Genomic DNA, 18190 nt, shown 5'->3' with positions numbered 1-18190 from the left:
GATTTAACGGTTGAGAAATATTAGCTTGAATCTAAATCAGGTTTTCATCTAACGGTGAATATTGATTGCTTTGTTACCAAGGAAAAACCCTGATTTGAAAGACTATATAAAGGAGACATCTAGTATTGTGCAAAACTAATCCCCACACCTTACGTGTGATACTAGTTTGCGTACTAGAGTCGGTTCTTCTTTAACCTTTGGTTGTCTTCTTCTAAAACTAGGTTAACGACTTAAATATTTCATTGGGATTGTGAAGCCAGACAGATACTACTCTTATCGTAGTTGTGTGATCTGATCTTGCATCTTCTATCGTACGAGTACAATCGGATTGATTGGCTTGAGATTTGATATCTCCGATAGGAAAGATATAAAAGTAATCAAAAACATCTTCGTCTCATTGTTTGTGATTGCACAACATCTTGTTTCGCTACCATACGATTAAGATTGTTGTGAGGTGATTGATTAATCTAGGCTGTTCTTCGGGAATATAATACCGGATTATCAATTGATTCATGTTCACCTTGATTATTATCAAAAGACGGAACAAAAACTTTAGGGTTTTTCTGTGGGAGACAGATTGATCCTTTGATAGACTTGTCTGTGTGAGACAAAATTGTTTATTGTCAAAGCCTGCAATTTTGGGTCGTAGAAACTCTTAGTTGTGGGTGAGATCAGCTAAGGGAATCAAGTGTGTAATATCCTGCTGGGATCAGAGGCGTAGGGAGTACCTTGGATCAGTGGGAGACTGATTGGGGTTCAACTACAGTCCAGTCTGAAGTTAGCTTGGAGTAGGCTAGTGTCTGTAGCGGCTTAATATAGTGTGTGTGTTCAATCTGGACTAGGTCCCGGGGTTTTTCTGCATTTGCGGTTTCCTCGTTAACAAAATTTCTGGTGTCTGTGTTATTTCAATTTCCGCATTATATTGTTTTATCTTTATAATTGAAATAATACAGGTTGTGCGTTAGATCAATCAATTGGAGAATCCGAACTAACGACTGTTGATTGATATTGATTGACACTTGGATATTGGTCTTTGGTACCATCCAAGTTATTCCTTGTATTTGATTAGTACTTGCAGTTTCTGTTTGAGGAGATCAAATCAAGAGAGAGATATAAACTCGTTGATATACTTTTAGTTGATTGAGTCGTGTTGATTCTCTTAAAAGTATATTCGAGTTTGTATATACAGATTGCTAAGCGAAATATTGGGTGGTGTTGTTAGACCCCCGCTTTTTCAATTGGTATCAGAGCAGGCAAACACGTTCAAGACCTTACAAGTCTGTGTTTGTAGCAATCTGAGTCTGAGGACAGAATCTCTTACGCATACCAAGATGCCTCCCAATGCTTTCAACTATGTCAGTTGTCTCGGGAATACCTCAAAGGATTGCTCCTTAGTTGATTCTTCCGAATCCCGAGGTAAGAAGATTGATTCATCCTGTGTTGATCACTCTTCCTCCAATGAGACATTGGACAGAATGGCAAAAGCTGAAATGGAGCTCACCAGAATCGCAAAAAATTCTACTGAGTTTGTTGATTTTCAGAATCATGATCAACTCAACGATGAATTTGAAAAGTCTTTTGATCGAGAACGTGTACTCTATAACATTATTGAGTCCTTCTCTAAGGATATTGAGAAACTTCTTCAAGAGAATAATCTACAGTGTGAAAAGATTTGTGATCTTGAAAGGATTATCAAACAAGGCTCAATTAGAGAAAAACGGTTGATCAAGACTCATTCATTCGATCTTGACAGACTTCGTGTTGAAAAAGAGAAGCTAGAAGCATCACTTTCACTAGCCCATGAACAGTGTGTGACCTTGGAAAAGGAAAACTCTGTTTTAAGGAAAAGTTCTTCTGTTTCAATTGTTCCTCTTGACATAGAGTACATGAAGAAATATCCTCCAAAAGAAGATTGTGTCGAAACGTTTATACAACTTACAATCTTCTCACAGGGCTGTAAAGTTAAATTAGATGCCGTTTGTGCGCCTTCTCCAAGAAACTGTACCTTCTATGGAAAAGGGAATCACTATGCTATCCGTTTCTTTGCCAGGAAGAAACAAATTTCTAAACTTCGTAATTTGCTTCTTTCCACAGTCAATGGAGTAAATAGTCAGTCGACTACTGCAGTGAATCTCATGCTCACAAGAAACCAGACATCTTATAAAAACTATCTCTTCCCCATGAATCATTACAGGACTTCTGTGCATTCTAGTGGTTTAAATTCTTATGATGTTGAAGAAAGCATGACATGTGCTTATAAGAACAACTATGGTAAATCTAAGTCTGGAGTTTGGAAACCCATCTCGGAAAATCCTCTTGAACCGATCTCTAGAGGTCCTAGACTCAGTAATCAGAAAGCTCATTCTCTTGAGCTTTCAGGAAGAGCTATGAGAAATTTCCCTAAAAATGGAAACTACCATGGGAAGACAAGAAATGCTGAGATCAGATATCCTGGTGGAAATCACAACTACTCTCTCAAAACCTATGGTGATATTATGTCTCCCTCTGCTACCTAGTAGCAGAAAGTTCCGTTCTTGTATCCATCTTGAGAGATACAAGGATGATGTTTGAGAGATGCTCAAGTAATTAGCTGATTTTCATTAGTGTGTATGTTTGATATCTCTTGATGTGAGTTTTAGTATTTCTTTCTTTTATCACTGTGACCTTCTTTTTAGGGCTTGAGAAATTTTGAAAGCGACACAATATGTAGTTTTCCCGGTTGGGTCCATTTTGTTTTATGGCTTAGTCCACGAACGTCCTTATCTCCTCAAGGAACTCTAGGATTTCTATCCAGGATGTACTTTTGAAACATATATATATCTCATATCTGCATTCATTAATCTTCATAAAGGAACTCGATGGAAACTGTCCCCAACGAAGAAGTTAACCCTACTGTAGAGGATGATCTCAAAGGAAGTGATCATGCTCAATAGTTTATTTTGAAGAAGATGCATGAAAGAAAAGAGTATAACTCTTGGATTGGAGAATTGGTCAAGGATTTAATTCTCGTTCAGAATGAAGTAAAGAACGAACTTGCTAATCTTCAACTGCAGATAAACCAGCTTATTGATGGACATGCAAAAATCCCTGGTACTCAGAATATCTTGATCAAGAATCAGAAGAAAGTTATTCTTGACTGCGCTAAGGCTCGACACTTTGTTTGCATTGTTGATCGAAAAACTAACGTTCTGACTCATGAACATGGTGTCTCTACAGTCAACAAAATCAACGATATCAGTGACTCCTATTTCAATGGACCATTCCAGAGGTATGAAATCATCAAGGAAAACTGAGTTTTATTTGTTGCCTATTATGTCTTCTTTCTGATTAGTTGGAAGAATAACTAGTGATTGAATAACAATGATTGTGACTACACATAGCTATTATTTTTCATCTTCTTGTGTTATTTTTTAGGTTTTTTGTTTTTAAAATTCTAAAAATATTTGGAGGATGATGTTTTTGCAGTATTAATCTTTATGATTTGTGATATTGCAACTTGTTATGGGATATGTATGTTTGCGTCTGTGAACTTGAAGGTCCCATACTTTGTCAAAAGTAAAGTCGTTCGTGTTCGGTATTCAAGTACTGGTAAAAGGATGAATGGACTTTTGACAAATACAAAAGTTAAGCCTATATTGTCGATTATGTTGATGGAAGATAGGTTAAAATCTTTTTTTTTCAAGGATTATGTCTATTATTGTTGTTATGCAAATAATGATTGAAGATAGAATGAATCCTTGTGTATTCCGCAGTATTGATCATCCCTGATCCATATTCGTATGTATTACTGTGAGGCTCTGTAATGTGTCTTATGTTGAGCACGATACAACCAAGTTGATTATTTTTGATTAGATTTGTTGGTTGTTCCGTAAGGTACTTTATGTTGAGCATTTTGAACTAAATTAATCATCTTTTTTGGTTATTTAGTTATTTCTCCGTAAGTTTTCTTATGTCGAGCAAAACAATTGACAATTAAATTGATTACTTTCTTAATTAGTTTGGTTGTGTATTCCAATTAGATTAATTATGGGTTCTCTTGTAATTAATTTAGTTGAGTATTTTTGTGTCTCCATGAGTTTTCTTATGTTGAGCACAATCAATTAAGTTGACCACTTTTGTGTTCGATTTGATTGCGTATAACGATTAAATTAGCCACGGGTTTTACTTGTGACTAACTTGATTGAGTTTTTGGATATAAAAAATCATTCTTATGGTTTTTGGTGTCCAATAAAATCCTTATTTTCTTTCGAAATTAAGGTCGCTCTTGTTGTTCTTTCGGGAATGACATCTGTAGTTGCAGGAAATCCTACACTACACCCCTCACAAGATTTCATTAACATTCAACTCATTTTTGGATTAAAAATCTTAATTTTACTGATGAATCTTTGAACAATATTACAAGAAAAGATAAAGGAATCAAGAATAACCACTTCTCTAGATTTTCTCTCTCCTATTTACTTGCTTCTCACTCAAGAAGATCTCTCTCTTTCCTTTACAACTGAACGACTATTTATAGGGAATTACATAGTGGATGACAGATAATTTGTCCTTTATTTTCGGATATGACTTGCGACATTTTCGCAACCTTATAAATATCGATCTCGAAAACTTCCTTATTTTCGCAGGACCGTCACACTTTTCTCATGATTTGGCTGATGTCGTTTCTGAGGTTGTTCTGCGACACTGTCGTGTTGCGTTGTTAATAATTTCGCCGAGGCATTATTGCTGCGAGATTCTGATCCTACATCTTGCCTCTTCTCATATCTTCTCTGCGAAGTAGAGAACGATGTGAGAAATGTTGCAACTATCCATCACTTCATATTCTGCATTTATCACATGTATCCTTTCTCCCATCTGTTTCTTGACACGTCTTCTGTAACCGCTGCTTTTCAACCGCTCACGTCTTTTCGCATTAATTGTGTTTATCTTCTCGAAAATCTCCTCTATATATACTCTTCTTACTCTCCCTTTTATTCTTTTTTACTCTCTTTTTCATCTTCTCTGCAACTTCATCATTTTCTCCGTAAATTCCTCTGCTGTAATTTTTCTTCTATCTTCCTTCTTCAATCTTCTTAATTCTTCGTCCATTCCCATACTCTACATTTAGATATGCCTCCAAGTGGTCAAAAACATGAGAAAACCTTAAAGGAAATTCAAAAAGATCTTGCCGAGAAAGGTTTCACACTTTCTACCATTCCTGGTGAAAGTTCCAAGTCAATTCTTTCTATCAAACTTTTCTCTGATCAACATTGTGATGATCAATCAATCATAGTTTCGCTGGGTCAAATTCTCGCAGGTCTCCCCATTCCTCTTTATGACCCAGATATTCCTCTGTTCTATGAAATTCTCGCTCATTCGAATTTTTCACGAGCTATCTTCCAATTAAGTGGGGATTGCATCCGTCTGATATTGGAGTTTGCTAATCGCGGTGCTGGTAAAGGATCTCTTTATCCTAGAGAGCTTAGGGATCCTAAATTCGCAGACTTGGAGATAGTCGTTGAGAAGTACACAGTAGCGAATTTCTTCGAAAATTATGAACTAATATCTATGAAGAAGGAGAATACTCGCTGGGGTGTTCGCTTGAAAAGGAAGGATGCTATTCTTGAAGATAAAATGCTCATGCATGACATTGATTGGCACTCTGGAATAAAAAAAAAACCTCGCCAATCCAAAGATGATAAATGGTGTGTCTTCCCCTTGATGCTGAAAGGACCCTATATTGCTGGTTCTAATGTCATTCATGCGAATCTCACCGCTTATCGACCCTGGGTATTCTCTTGGCCTGATAAAGTGAAAGAGGTATATTTCTTCCAATTTCGCCCACTTTATGTTTCTCTATTTATCTTTACTCTTGTGTTCGCTGATTCTTGCGACATTCTACAGATCCAGAAACTGAAAGATAGCTACCGCATGACTGGGAAAGCCAATACCTTACTAGCTATTCGCTCATACACAGATGAGGTAAAAAATATTCTTTCATGATTATAAACAATATATTTTTGCCTCTATTTCTTATCTTCATTTGTATGTGAAGGTTATTGCTGAAGTAGAAGGATCCACCAAGGCTGCGACGGCTGGTGATAAGGGTAAAGATATTCTTCGCAAAGGAAAATCATCTGCATCTTCTTCAAAGAAAAGAAAGAAAGGGAATTCTCCTCCTACTTCAGATGTTCATTTCCCTTATGGTTCTGAAGATGATGAAGACAACAAAGATGATGATGACGACTCTACTTTGAATAAAGATTCTCCACCTGAGTCCTCTATGGCGCAGTTATCTGGTATCTTCTCTGGTTCTTGGCAAGGGATGGGAGATAATTGCCTCGCCAGTATATGCAAATCTGTCGCAACTATTTGCGATACTCCTTTGTTGGATGGTGATAGTTCTCTTTTTATTTTAATTATCTTTTGTATTTTCTTCGTACGCTGGGAAAACTTCTTTCGTTGTTGCCTCAGATTTGGAGAGGAGACGTGAAATTCTTGAAAAGAAGAATCTTCAATTTCGTACGAAGAATGAAGAACTGGAAACTGAAGCTAAGGGTCTTCGTGAGAAGAACGAACAATTAGAAGCTGAAGTTAAAGATCTTCGCGAGAAGAACAAACAACTGGAAACCGACACTTCTTTGCAAAGGAACAAAATTTCTACCCTTCAAAAAGCTAATGATCAGCTCTATGGTATGCAATTTTTCTCCTTTCCTTTCATTCATTCATCCTATTGTCTTATCTTATTTGATTAATCCTTTTTGCAGACATTTATGGTCTTTCTGATGAAGCCATTCTTTTTCGTTCATTTCCCGATGCCCTAGATAATGACACTCTTCTTGAACATCTTAATAAATCTTTGAATAGTTTCTCTAATGATAAAATTTCATCTCTGCCTTTGAATGAACTTAAATCCAAATTTCTCCTCTTAGAGATTGATCATAGATCTAGTTTAGGTTTAGCCAACCAATTTAAACGTTTTTATCTCAATTCTAAAGAGAAGATCAATGAATTAAGAACCAAAATTAGCAAATTTATAGATGATAAAGATTGTATCTCTAATCAAGGTGTAAAGGCTTTGGCGAAATTCCAGGAGACTCTTCTTGAGGTTCAACTTGAACGAGATGAAGCCAATCGTCAAAATGTTGTGCTTAGCGAGAGAGAAAACCAAGTTCGTTCTCGTCTTCTCATAAATAGTGATGATGAGTTCGCTTGGGCCGCGAAAATCTTGGATAACGCCAGAAAAGATTCAGGTGTAAACGTTAGTCTCCAAGTTGAGCATACAGCCTTGATTAGAGATATGATTTCTGAGAGAGAAGGTCATTAACTGTTTTCCTTTATTAATCTTTGGTTTTTCACGAGTTTTTATCAAGTTACTGATTAATTGCTATATGCTTCGCAGGATATGAAAGTAGATATCGCCAAAGAGTTGAGGAACTTGAAGCTGAAAAAGAGGAGCTCGCAAAGAATCTTTCTTCTCGCAACGACAAATATTCTAGATTAAAGAATCAAATCAAGATCACTGTTGCGAACTTTAAGAACGACGCTCTGCATTTTCACAATCAAACTATTCAAATGGTTTGTGATGACCATAGTATTCCTCATTCTGATTATCCTTGTCTCTGGAAGGAGATCCCAAAGAACACTCCTAGTCTGACCATCTCTGATAGTGAAGCTGATGATGAAGAATCTGATGGTGATGAAGGTTCTGATGCAGACGAAGAAGAGAACAAGTCTGATGAAGATGATGAAGGATCAACTAAGAAGTAGTCTTTGTTTCTTTCTTTGATCTTCTGTAATACTTGTACATTTATTCCTTCTTTTTGTATACTTGCGAATTCTTTTGGTTCCCCATATTCCTTAATATATGAGTTTCTTTCATTTCGACCTGCATTCATTAAAACAATTCTTCCTTGCAATATGGTTAATCAACATAATCATTAATTTTTGAATTTTTGCGTAAATCTATCATGTGGAGACAAATAAAATTTTCTAATTTCATTCATTCCCATACTTACCCATGTTATTTGTATCCAAATGAGATATTTTGCAGATTTTTCTTATTTTGTGCCTCAACTTCGCAGTTTTTATGTATAATTTCGCAATCATATGCAAAGTGAATTTTGATTCTTTTCAAAATCTCATTCCTGTATGGTCTTATTTTGCCTTCCTAGTTAAAGGTCTTATTATGCCACCTCTTGTCATTGCGACAAAATCGCAGGACGTCCTTGCATTTGCATGCAAAAACCCATTGATCTTGTCTTAACTTTTTCTTTTGTATTATTGCCTCTTCAGGATTGTCGCGACAATATGACAGGCCTAAGTATTCTTGCGAAAATAAAGTCCCATGACATTGTCGTCTTGCGACGAAATCGCAGGACGTTTTTGCACTTTCATGCGAAAACCCATTGATCTTGTTTTATCTTTCTCTTTTGTATTATTTCCTCTTCAGGATTTTCGCACAAATATGACAAGCCTTAATACCCTTGCGGTTAAAAAGCCTCATGACATTTGCGTCTTAAGCCACTTATCAGCTCCCTAATGGAGGGTGTCTCCCTTATCTCCCCTGGTTTCCCCTTCAAGGAGGCGTACCTCTACCATACAAGGTTGGCTCCTCCCATCCGGTCTTAAAAACAACCAGTTATTTTCGCAGCCTCTTATCCCTTTTACCTATAGGGTTTATGGTTATGAGACTGCACCCTAAGTGGGGTTTTCTTCGGGCCGAGTGCAGTATAAGCCAAGACTTGTCAAGAATGGCAAGGTACGCTCCAGACGCCCCTGGAACTCTTGACTCAACCGTGTACCTCGGCGCCTTGATCAGATTATGCACTCTTTGGGAGAGTCCTTATTACCTTAGTCGCCCAACCTAAGTCATATGCTTAAGTTGAGAATCCAGGGTGCCTCTCCCGGATGGGCTTTATTGACCCCAAATCTCCATGACTCAGGTTCTGGGGGCGGTGTAACCTCTCCCTGAGCCATGCAACAGGTACCCCCTTATATGACGTACTTTAGGTCTTACATTTGCCTCTTGCGAAATTGTATTCGCGAACTAGGGTGTACGCCATAAAGGTTCGCCCCTTTCTCTTTTGTCATTGTTCTCTGATTGTCTTTTGTAGAATTCGTTATCTCTGTGAGATTCTCGCACATCATCACATCGTATTTGCACTTATCAATCTCTTTTTTATCATTTAGTAAAATGTATGTTTTGAAAATTTTCGCAAAATCAACCATTCATACACACCTTATTTTCTGCTACTGCTTCCTTGGTAGTGGTATGTTCACCATTTCTTATTCTGAGAGCATTAATTTCGCAACATTTCTTCTTCTTTTCGTTTGATTGCATCTACCATCAATCTCTCACTTCTTTGTGTCTCTTTGATTTTGCTTCGCCAACTTTCCTTCTTGTTTGCTCTTCCTTCGCAGGATTCTACCTCAGTTTCGTAACATTTCTTTTCTTCAATCCAATCTCCTTTTATGATTCCTACACCGCTGGGGTGAGGGAATTTGATGTAGTGGTGGAAAGTTTAAGCTACACCTAGAATCCCATGTATCCAAGGTCGACCAATTAATGCATTGTAGGGTGACTCTACGTCAACAACACAGAACATGATTTCAGAAGATATTCCCTTCAATGGAATTCGCATAGTAACATCCCCTTTAGGCTTGTTGGAAGTACCATTAAACCCATATATTTTATATGTTGATGGTATAAGATCATCATCTCTCCCTCCCATGGTTTTATAAGTATGATAGAATAAGATGTTCACAGAGCTTCCGGTGTCGATTAGAATCCTATTAATTGCCCATGAGTCTTCAGCTTCATCATCTTCATCTTTTTTCGGTTTTGGATTAATTTATAATTTTACCACCAATGGATTGTCATGTACCTCTCCACCTTCGGGAACTTCTTCTGCAGTAAAAGAAATAGTCTGCTTCTGCCACTCCTCTAGTGGCGAGATTTTCGCAATGTTCATAATTTCTCTTCCATCACTGTTTCTTGCGAACGCTCTACTCAAAACATTGTCGTGAAAATCTTCAATTGTCTTGTATGAATGTACGATAGAGTGACAGAATAGATTCTTTGCTTTTGCACCAACTTCTATGAAGAACGTTTCCTTCTCTTTCATCGTGTTTAGTCTGTGATGCTCTGGTGGTGGTGGTAGTAATGGTTGAGATTGTGGGTGCCCTACTAGAAAGTGGTTTAGTTTTCCTTGATCTATCATTCTCAGAATAATTCTCTTTCTATTTCTGCAATCATTTGTAGTATGTCCATGAAAATGATGATAAGAACAGAACTCATGACTTCTGCGGCTTGGAGGTGGTTCCGTTCCCAAGTTCCATGGTGTTGGTATATTCTCCATCAAAATTATAGATTCCCATATTTTCTCCACACTTGCATTCAGAGGTGGCATCTTGATTTCTTCCCATACTACCTTGTGACTTCCTTGTCCTCTATTATAATTTTGTCTTTGACCTCCATAGGTTTCTTGCGGCTGATCAAGTCTTTGAATCTTATTATTTCCACCACGATTGTAGAAATTTATTTCTTTTTCATACTCCTCTTGATCTCGGTTTCCCATTGCCACCAGTTTCTATTGATTGTTTCCCGTAAACTTTTCTTGTTGTACTTGCAAAATGTTCGCTACTGTGTTTATTAGTTTAGGTAATAAGCTTACATTCACTGCCTGTGAATTGGTGATCGCAACTGGGTATGATTCCATTTCATTTTGTCTCTCCTCTAGAACAATATACTCTTCCTGAAGTTCTCGCAGTTCAGTCATTGTGATTGTATTCTTGACTCTGAAAACTTGGATATACAATAGATTGGTTGCGAACATAGCATTGATAAATGATAAGATAAGATATCTCTCATCCACACGGCCAGCCATTTCACTACACATAGTTCTCCACCTTTTAGTTAGGTGCTTCAAACTTTCGCCAATCCTTTGCTTTAATCCAAACACATCTTCAATACCAGGTCGCGAAGAATTGTTACTTATATATGCCCCCAAGAATGTGGTCTGCAAATGATTGAAAGATGTTATTGTATTTTTTGGTAGACCTTCGAACCATTTTAACGCCTCTCCTGTTAGACTGGATGCAAAATACTTGCACAATACGGCATCATGATTTTCCCACTGTAACATGCATCTCACATAGGCTTTGATGTGTTGAATTGCACAAGTTGTTCCATCAAAGATGTTAGTTAATGCAGGAAAATTGCATTTCGGGGGTATTCCTCCTAGTTGTACTTCTCTTGTAAATGGAGTTTTCGCAGCTTCTTCTATAGCTTCGTCTAATTGTCTTCTGCCTACTTCCCCTTTATTATTTAGCATTCCTCTCATTTCTTACAATTCTTTTAAGATTTTTTTATTTACGCCTGAATTTTGATCCATTGGTCTTTTTAATTTCGCCTCTCTTCTTCTGCATTCATGTCCTTCTTCTCTCGCGAAATTTTGCATTTCTTCTTCGTTATCCTCATCTCGTCTTCTCCTGCGATTCCTTCCTTATCTCTATCTTGAATTCGCATATGATGATGTCTCTCATTTTCCCCTCCATGATTTTGTTCATTTCTTATCAATTCCATTCACTGTCTTTCATCCCTCCTCAGTACTCTATCATACTCTTCATTGAGATCACCGTTATTCCGGTTTTGTGTACGCCTTCTTTATCGATTGTCGTGGTTGTTCTGGCGAATTGTTTCCTGAAGCTCTTGTTCTTCCATTTCCGCTCTCAATCTTTCACGTTCGCAAGTTAAACGTGCTTGTTCAGCATAGTGTCTTTCAATTTCTTCTTCAATCGTTTGTTGATTTCTTTGAGCTTCTCTCTCATGTAAAATTCTCCTTTCTTCCTCTCGATTCCCTTCACCATCTTGATTATTTCGTCCCTGACGTTGTCCATTCTCTTGATTTCTATCATTTTGTCTATCATCAAAAGTTTCATTTTGTGGAACGTAACGATCATCAGTCCTTTCTCTATCTTCGTGATGTTCTTCATTAGGATTTGGTATTTCTTCTCGAATATTATTTCCAGCATTAACTGTGGGTGAGTTTCGCCTCATCTCTCTTCTAGTCGATCTTGAATACGATCTTGTAGTACTTCTCGATCTTCTACTCTGTAGTCTCATATTTTCCATCCTCAATTCATGATTTTGCCTTGTTAGATTTGCACGTTCTTCTGCCTCAGCTCTTCTTTCTTCATGTATTCTTCGTCTCAACATTTCTAACGCTCCAATTTCCTCATCTCCATGAATTATTCCTTCATCTGCTTCTTGATTTCTTTCTACTTGTCTATGGTTCCTGGTTTGCTGCTCTTCTTCTACTTCTTCTGCTGAATTTGATCGCCAAGTGTGTACACTCACTCTATCATAATCTGTTGTTCCATTTTGTACCGGTGTTTGCTGAATTGGCGGTTGAATTTGATTTTCTCCGTAAGTTTATGTTGAGCATTTTGAACTAAATTAATCATCTTGTTTGGTTATTTAGTTATTTCTCCGTAAGTTTTCTTATGTCGAGCAAAACAATTGACAATTAAATTGATTACTTTCGTAATTAGTTTGGTTGTGTATTCCAATTAGATTAATTATGGGTTCTCTTGTAATTAATTTAGTTGAGTATTTTTGTGTCTCCATGAGTTTTCTTATGTTGAGCACAATCAATTAAGTTGACCACTTTTGTGTTCGATTTGATTGCATATACCGATTAAATTAGTCACGGGTTTTACTTGTGATTAACTTGATTGAGTTTTTGGATATAAAAAATCATTCTTATGGTTTTTGGTGTCCAATAAAATCCTTCTTTTCTTTCGAAATTAAGGTCGCTCTTGTTGTTCATTCGGGAATGGCATCTGTAGTTGCAGGAAATCCTACACTACACCCCTCACAAGATTTCATTAACATTCAACTCATTTTTGGATTAACAATCTTAATTTTATTGATGAATCTTTGAACAATCTTACAAGAAAAGATAAAGGAATCAAGAATAACCACTGCTCTAAATTTTCTCTCTCCTATTTACTTGCTTCTCACTCAAGAAGATCTCTCTCTTTCCTTTACAATTGAACGGCTATTTATAGGGAATTACATAGTGGATGAGAACTAATCTGTCCTTTATTTTCGGATATGACTTCCGACATTTTCGCAACCTTATAAATATCAATCTCGCAAACTTCCTTATTTTCGCAGGACCGTCACACTTTTCTCATGATTTGGCTGATGTCGTTTATTATGTCATTTCTGAAGTTGTTATGCGACACTGTCGTGTTGCGTTGTTAATAATTTCGCTGAGGCATTATTGCTGCGAGATTCTGATCCTACAACATCAAATGGGTTTTTTTTTTTTTGATAAGTCAAAAAATTGTATTGAACAAAAAAATTTTACAAGATAGTTTATGAGAAAATAGGTCAATGCAACCCCAAAAACTCAAACAAACTATTTAAAACGATAATAAATTACATTTGGGAATTCAATAGAATGCAAGAAAACTGGGCGACCGACAAAATGTAAACCCACACCATCTTCTAATAAACATCCACGCTTAGCCATGCCATCAGCTGCAAAGTTCGCCTCACGAAATGTGTGCACAAACCTAATAGAATCTTACAACCTCTTAATATCAGTCCACCTCTGTTGTGCAAACCAGGGCACATTGTCCATCTCCAAAGCTGTTATCACACTACTAGAGTCTGATCGAATCACAACTCGCCTATAACCCCACTGAGTAGCCCACTCCAGACCCACAAGAATACCATATAACTCCGCTAGATAATTCGAAGCAATGCCCAAACCAATGCACATAGCACCTACTACCTTAGAACTAGCATTTCTAGCCACCACCCCGGCTCCCGCCACCCCTGGATTGCCCCTTGAGGCACCGTCAGTACAAAGCAGCAGTTCATCTTGATTTGGTGGCGTCCAATAACAAGCAATAGGAATAGCATGTTTCACTCTCCTGAATCGCACACGAAAAAATCCAACAGCTTCAGATCCTCCAATGTATTATGCATATAACCTCTCATGCACACTAAGTATTCCTGAACCAAGTTATAACACGCTTCTGAAAAATGGACCAACAAGGCGTCTTCTTCTCGTAAACTTTCTTGTTTCTTGCAAACCATAATTCTGATCTAATCACCATATTTGTCACCAGCCACAATTCTTTCACAATGCCAGTACATTGTCGAGCTTTATTGTAAGAAATAATCAAGTTATAATCAGGTTGCATATCAAAAATACCTGCCAGCCAGTCCCAAGCTTGTTCCGCAAAGCTACAGCTCCAAAGTACATGTTCCAAGGACTCCTCTGCCATCTGAAAGACGCTGCACCTAGAAGTCAAATCTATCTTGAATCTGCTACGCACCTTATCCAACGTTGCACATGCACCACGAACAAACTTCCAGTTTTGAGCCGCTAGAGAAGGATGAACGACTTTCTTCCATAGCAGTTTCGCCTCCTATAGAATTGGGTATTTAATCCTAACGAGCTCCCTTGCAGACTTGACAGAAAACAAGCCTTTGAAGTCGGGCATCCAAATCTTCTTATCACTGCCATTACGACGTCTTGGAAGCTCCTCCATAACAACGCCAGCATTCGTCAGGTATTGCAAATGCACCCCCTCCAACTGCCAATGATCCTGCACAAAAATATCACTAACCCTTGCATGTCTATCAAGGTCAGATCGGTTCAAAACATCTTCCAAGGCTTCAGTTCCGTACCATACATCATAAAATAGAGAAGTCGACCTCTCATCTCCAATCAAAGATTTAGTATTGCGGATAACATCCTGATGCACCCAACGAATTCCAGGAAGAATCGAAGATTTAACTCCAGCCAACTTCAGACGTCCATCTCTGCAGGTGAACTTTGAATCTAAGAACCTAGCCCATTTCTTCGTTGAAGCCTTAATGCTCCACCAGAGCTTCATGATCAGCGCCTTGTTCATTGTTCTTAAGCTAGTTAACCCAAGACCACCTTCCCGCACCGGATTGCAGATTTTGTCATAACCAACCAAAAAAGTTCTATACAAATTCGAATCTCCCGACCAAAGGAAATTACGAATCACACGTTCACATTGTTTGACAAATTTTAAAGGCCACTTATATACAGCCATGTTATGAATCGCATAGATAGAAAGGACAGTTTTAACAAGAACCACACGATCTTGAAAGGAAAGCATCTTACCTTTAAAAAACGAAAGTTGATCTTTAAGTTTGTCCACAACATTGCTTATATGAGTATATTTCACTACCCCAGGCATTAACTTAACACCCAAATAATGATCCGGGAAATAAGTAACTCCCACGCCTAAGAAATCCACAATTGATTTCCGTCTATGCAAAGAACCACCTCCAAAGTAAATCTTACTCTTCTCCCTACATACACGCTGACCAGAAGCACGTTGATAATCCTCAAGAAGCTTCACCAAGTTTGTCAGACTCTTCATATTTCCCTTGCAAAAAATCATAGTATCATCAACAAAAAATAAATGAGTTGGAGCAACACCATTACGCTTCACCATATGAGTCATGCATTTGTTTTGAAAGAGCTTAGTGATGTTTATAGTCAGAACGTCCTCTATCAAAACAAAAATAAGAGGCGAAAGAGGATCCCCCTGACGCAAACCCCTATTAATCTTAAAAAAACCTTCCGGACTACCATTAAGAAGAATAGAAATTCTAGCAGATTTCAGAATATTGTGAATCCAAGTACACCAATCCTCTGAAACACCATACCTTCGAAACACCTCCAAAACAAAAGACCAACTAACCATATCAAAAGCCTGAGAAATATCAAGTTTGAGACCCAGATTACCATCCTTCCTTTTAATGTGCATCTCATTCACCATCTCCGAAGCCAAACTAATGTTTTCATGAATATTCCTCCCCTTCATAAAAGCCACTTATTCCTCTGAGACCAAATTATCCAAGACTTTACCAAGTCTAGTTGCCAGACTTTTAGTAAAAATTTTAAAGAAAAAATTACTTAGACCAATCGGTCTATATTTCCTTAAACTGTCCGCACCTCTCACCTTAGCCATCAAAAGAATGAGACTAGAGTTATCCCCATTAGGAATAGATTTGTTATTCCAGCAAAAAATAATAGCCTTAGCCAGATCTTGATGAATTAAATCCCAACAGTGTCTATAAAAACACCCCAATAATCCATCCGGACCTGGAGCACTATCCGGACCTAAATCAAAAACCGCCGCCTTAATTTCCTCCATTGAAGGAGTTGAATCCAGCATCTGCCTTTCCTCAAAAGATATAGAATTATGATCATACTCAAACAAGTGATCCTCAATCAGAGAATCTTCCCCATTAAATTTGTTCTCATAATAAGAAACAACATGATCTCTTAATTGGTCCGGCTCATTGATAAGAGACTCATCATCTGTCACCAACTCCGAAATAGTATTGGCACTTCTGCGGGTCTTGATAGTACTATGGAAGTAAGAAATATTACTAGAACCCTTCAAAATCCATTTGTTGCGAGACTTTTGCTTTAACATAATATGTTGTTGCATACGCACCTCATGGACATCCACCAGCGCATCTTTCATCACATTCTGCTTAAAAGTATCAAACGGATCCTCATCTGAATTCCTACTAGCCACTTCTAATTTCAATTGAGCTTGTTTCAGTCGTGCATTGACATTGCCAAACACCTGCTGATTCCACAACTTCATAGCCACCTTCAATTTCTTCAGTTTAAAAGGAAAGATAAAATCAGGATTACCATACACCGGAGCATTCCAAGAAGCCTCAACCATTCTCAAAAAATCAGGATGTGTAAACCACACTTTCTGAATTCTGAAAGGAGCACGTCTCGGTATAAGAGAAACAAAAGGATAACCAATAAGGGTCGAATGATCGGAAACTTCCCTAGGAAGAGATTTACACCGTCAATTCGAAAACTTAGTTAACCAAGGTTCATTAATAATAGCACGATCCAACTTGCTAATAATTCTTCGCACCCCCGATTGACCATTAGTCCAAGTGAACTTAGATCCCAAAGAATCCGCCTCAAAAAGACTATTTTCCTCCATCCAATAACTGAATTCATTAATTCTAGAAGTAAGAGTTTCTCTACCCCCTTTCTTCTTCTCATTACGAAGAACACAGTTAAAGTCACCAATAACCAGCCAAGGAGTTGTAGAATCCACCGCAGAGAGCTGACTCCATAACCTCCTTCTAAAAACTTGAATATAACTAGCGTGAACAAAAGAAATGAATACCCCCCTCAGTTCTCACCGTAATGGCATGTCTAGTCATATTTAACACCACTGGTTCTTCAATATCCTCACTCCAAAGAATCCAAAGATTACCTATAGAACTTGAAGAAGAATTATGAACTGCCTTTTTTACAAAACCGGCTAAATTAAGCCTCAACATAACACCATCTGAATAAGGAATTTTCGGCTCAGTAATATAAAGTATATCCGACTTAAAAACATTAACTAACTCACGCAACTTCAAACCAGCCTCCACCTTCGCCACCCCATTGATATTCCAATAGAGCACTCGCATTAGGAAACAAACTTCTTTGGTTTATTAATTACCTTTGGATTCTTAATCGGAACCCTTTTTTTAATAATTAGAGAGAACCCCTTGCGAACACGGATTCCCAACTCATTAACCTCAGAGTCAGAATCATATTTGGAGTCCGTTGTTCTACTTTGTTGCGAATCACTTTGAGAAGCACTTTGTTGCGAGCTAGTCATACTAATACGACCAGGCTTCCTGGTCTGTTTTGGTACTACTTCCTCCATAGGTATCTCGGACCATTTAGCACCCTTGACACCTGAAGCTGCTTTCTCTAGCATAAGTTCTTCATCTGATCTCCCTTCTTTCTGATTGGAGTGTTGCACATTATTGTCAAGTCCCAACTCAGCAGTCAAGACATCAAATTTATTCGGCGAAATCACAACGGTATTATCACTTAAGGCATTGCAGATTGGCGTATCTACAATATTATCAACCACCGTGTCTTGAAATTGGATTTCTCTTGGGGGAGAGTTCTTTTGAACTTGTGCTTAATGGTCATATCTTGAGGGGTGTGCGGATGTGGAATTTTAGAGGGGTTATCTTGTATCTTTAAACTCCTTGATGAATGATATTAGCTTCGGCTATATGATTGCATCTAAATAAGATGATGTGTGTTCTTTCTTTTTAGTCATGAAATGTCTCTTACGGAAATTTCATTATGATCCCGTT

General features: G+C 37.7%; 1 protein-coding gene across 1 annotated transcript; it reads right to left on the bottom strand.

Moving 5' to 3' along the window:
• Positions 1-14430: 14430 nt before the first annotated feature.
• On the bottom strand, positions 14431-17799 carry LOC113345746. Its single transcript, XM_026589421.1, has 6 exons — positions 17536-17799; positions 17228-17464; positions 16901-17076; positions 16006-16858; positions 15745-15861; positions 14431-15426 (listed from the first exon to the last, which is right to left on the bottom strand). Exons 1-6 carry the CDS (start codon positions 17797-17799, stop codon positions 14431-14433), a joined length of 2643 nt encoding a protein of 880 aa, XP_026445206.1.
• Positions 17800-18190: the final 391 nt, after the last annotated feature.

Source organism: Papaver somniferum, unplaced genomic scaffold (genome assembly GCF_003573695.1).
Source record: "Papaver somniferum cultivar HN1 unplaced genomic scaffold, ASM357369v1 unplaced-scaffold_83, whole genome shotgun sequence".
In the NCBI taxonomy this organism is placed as follows: Eukaryota; Viridiplantae; Streptophyta; class Magnoliopsida; order Ranunculales; family Papaveraceae; genus Papaver; species Papaver somniferum.
The sequence above is the reverse complement of the archived record's forward strand: the minus strand, read 5'-3'. Positions and strand labels throughout refer to the sequence as shown.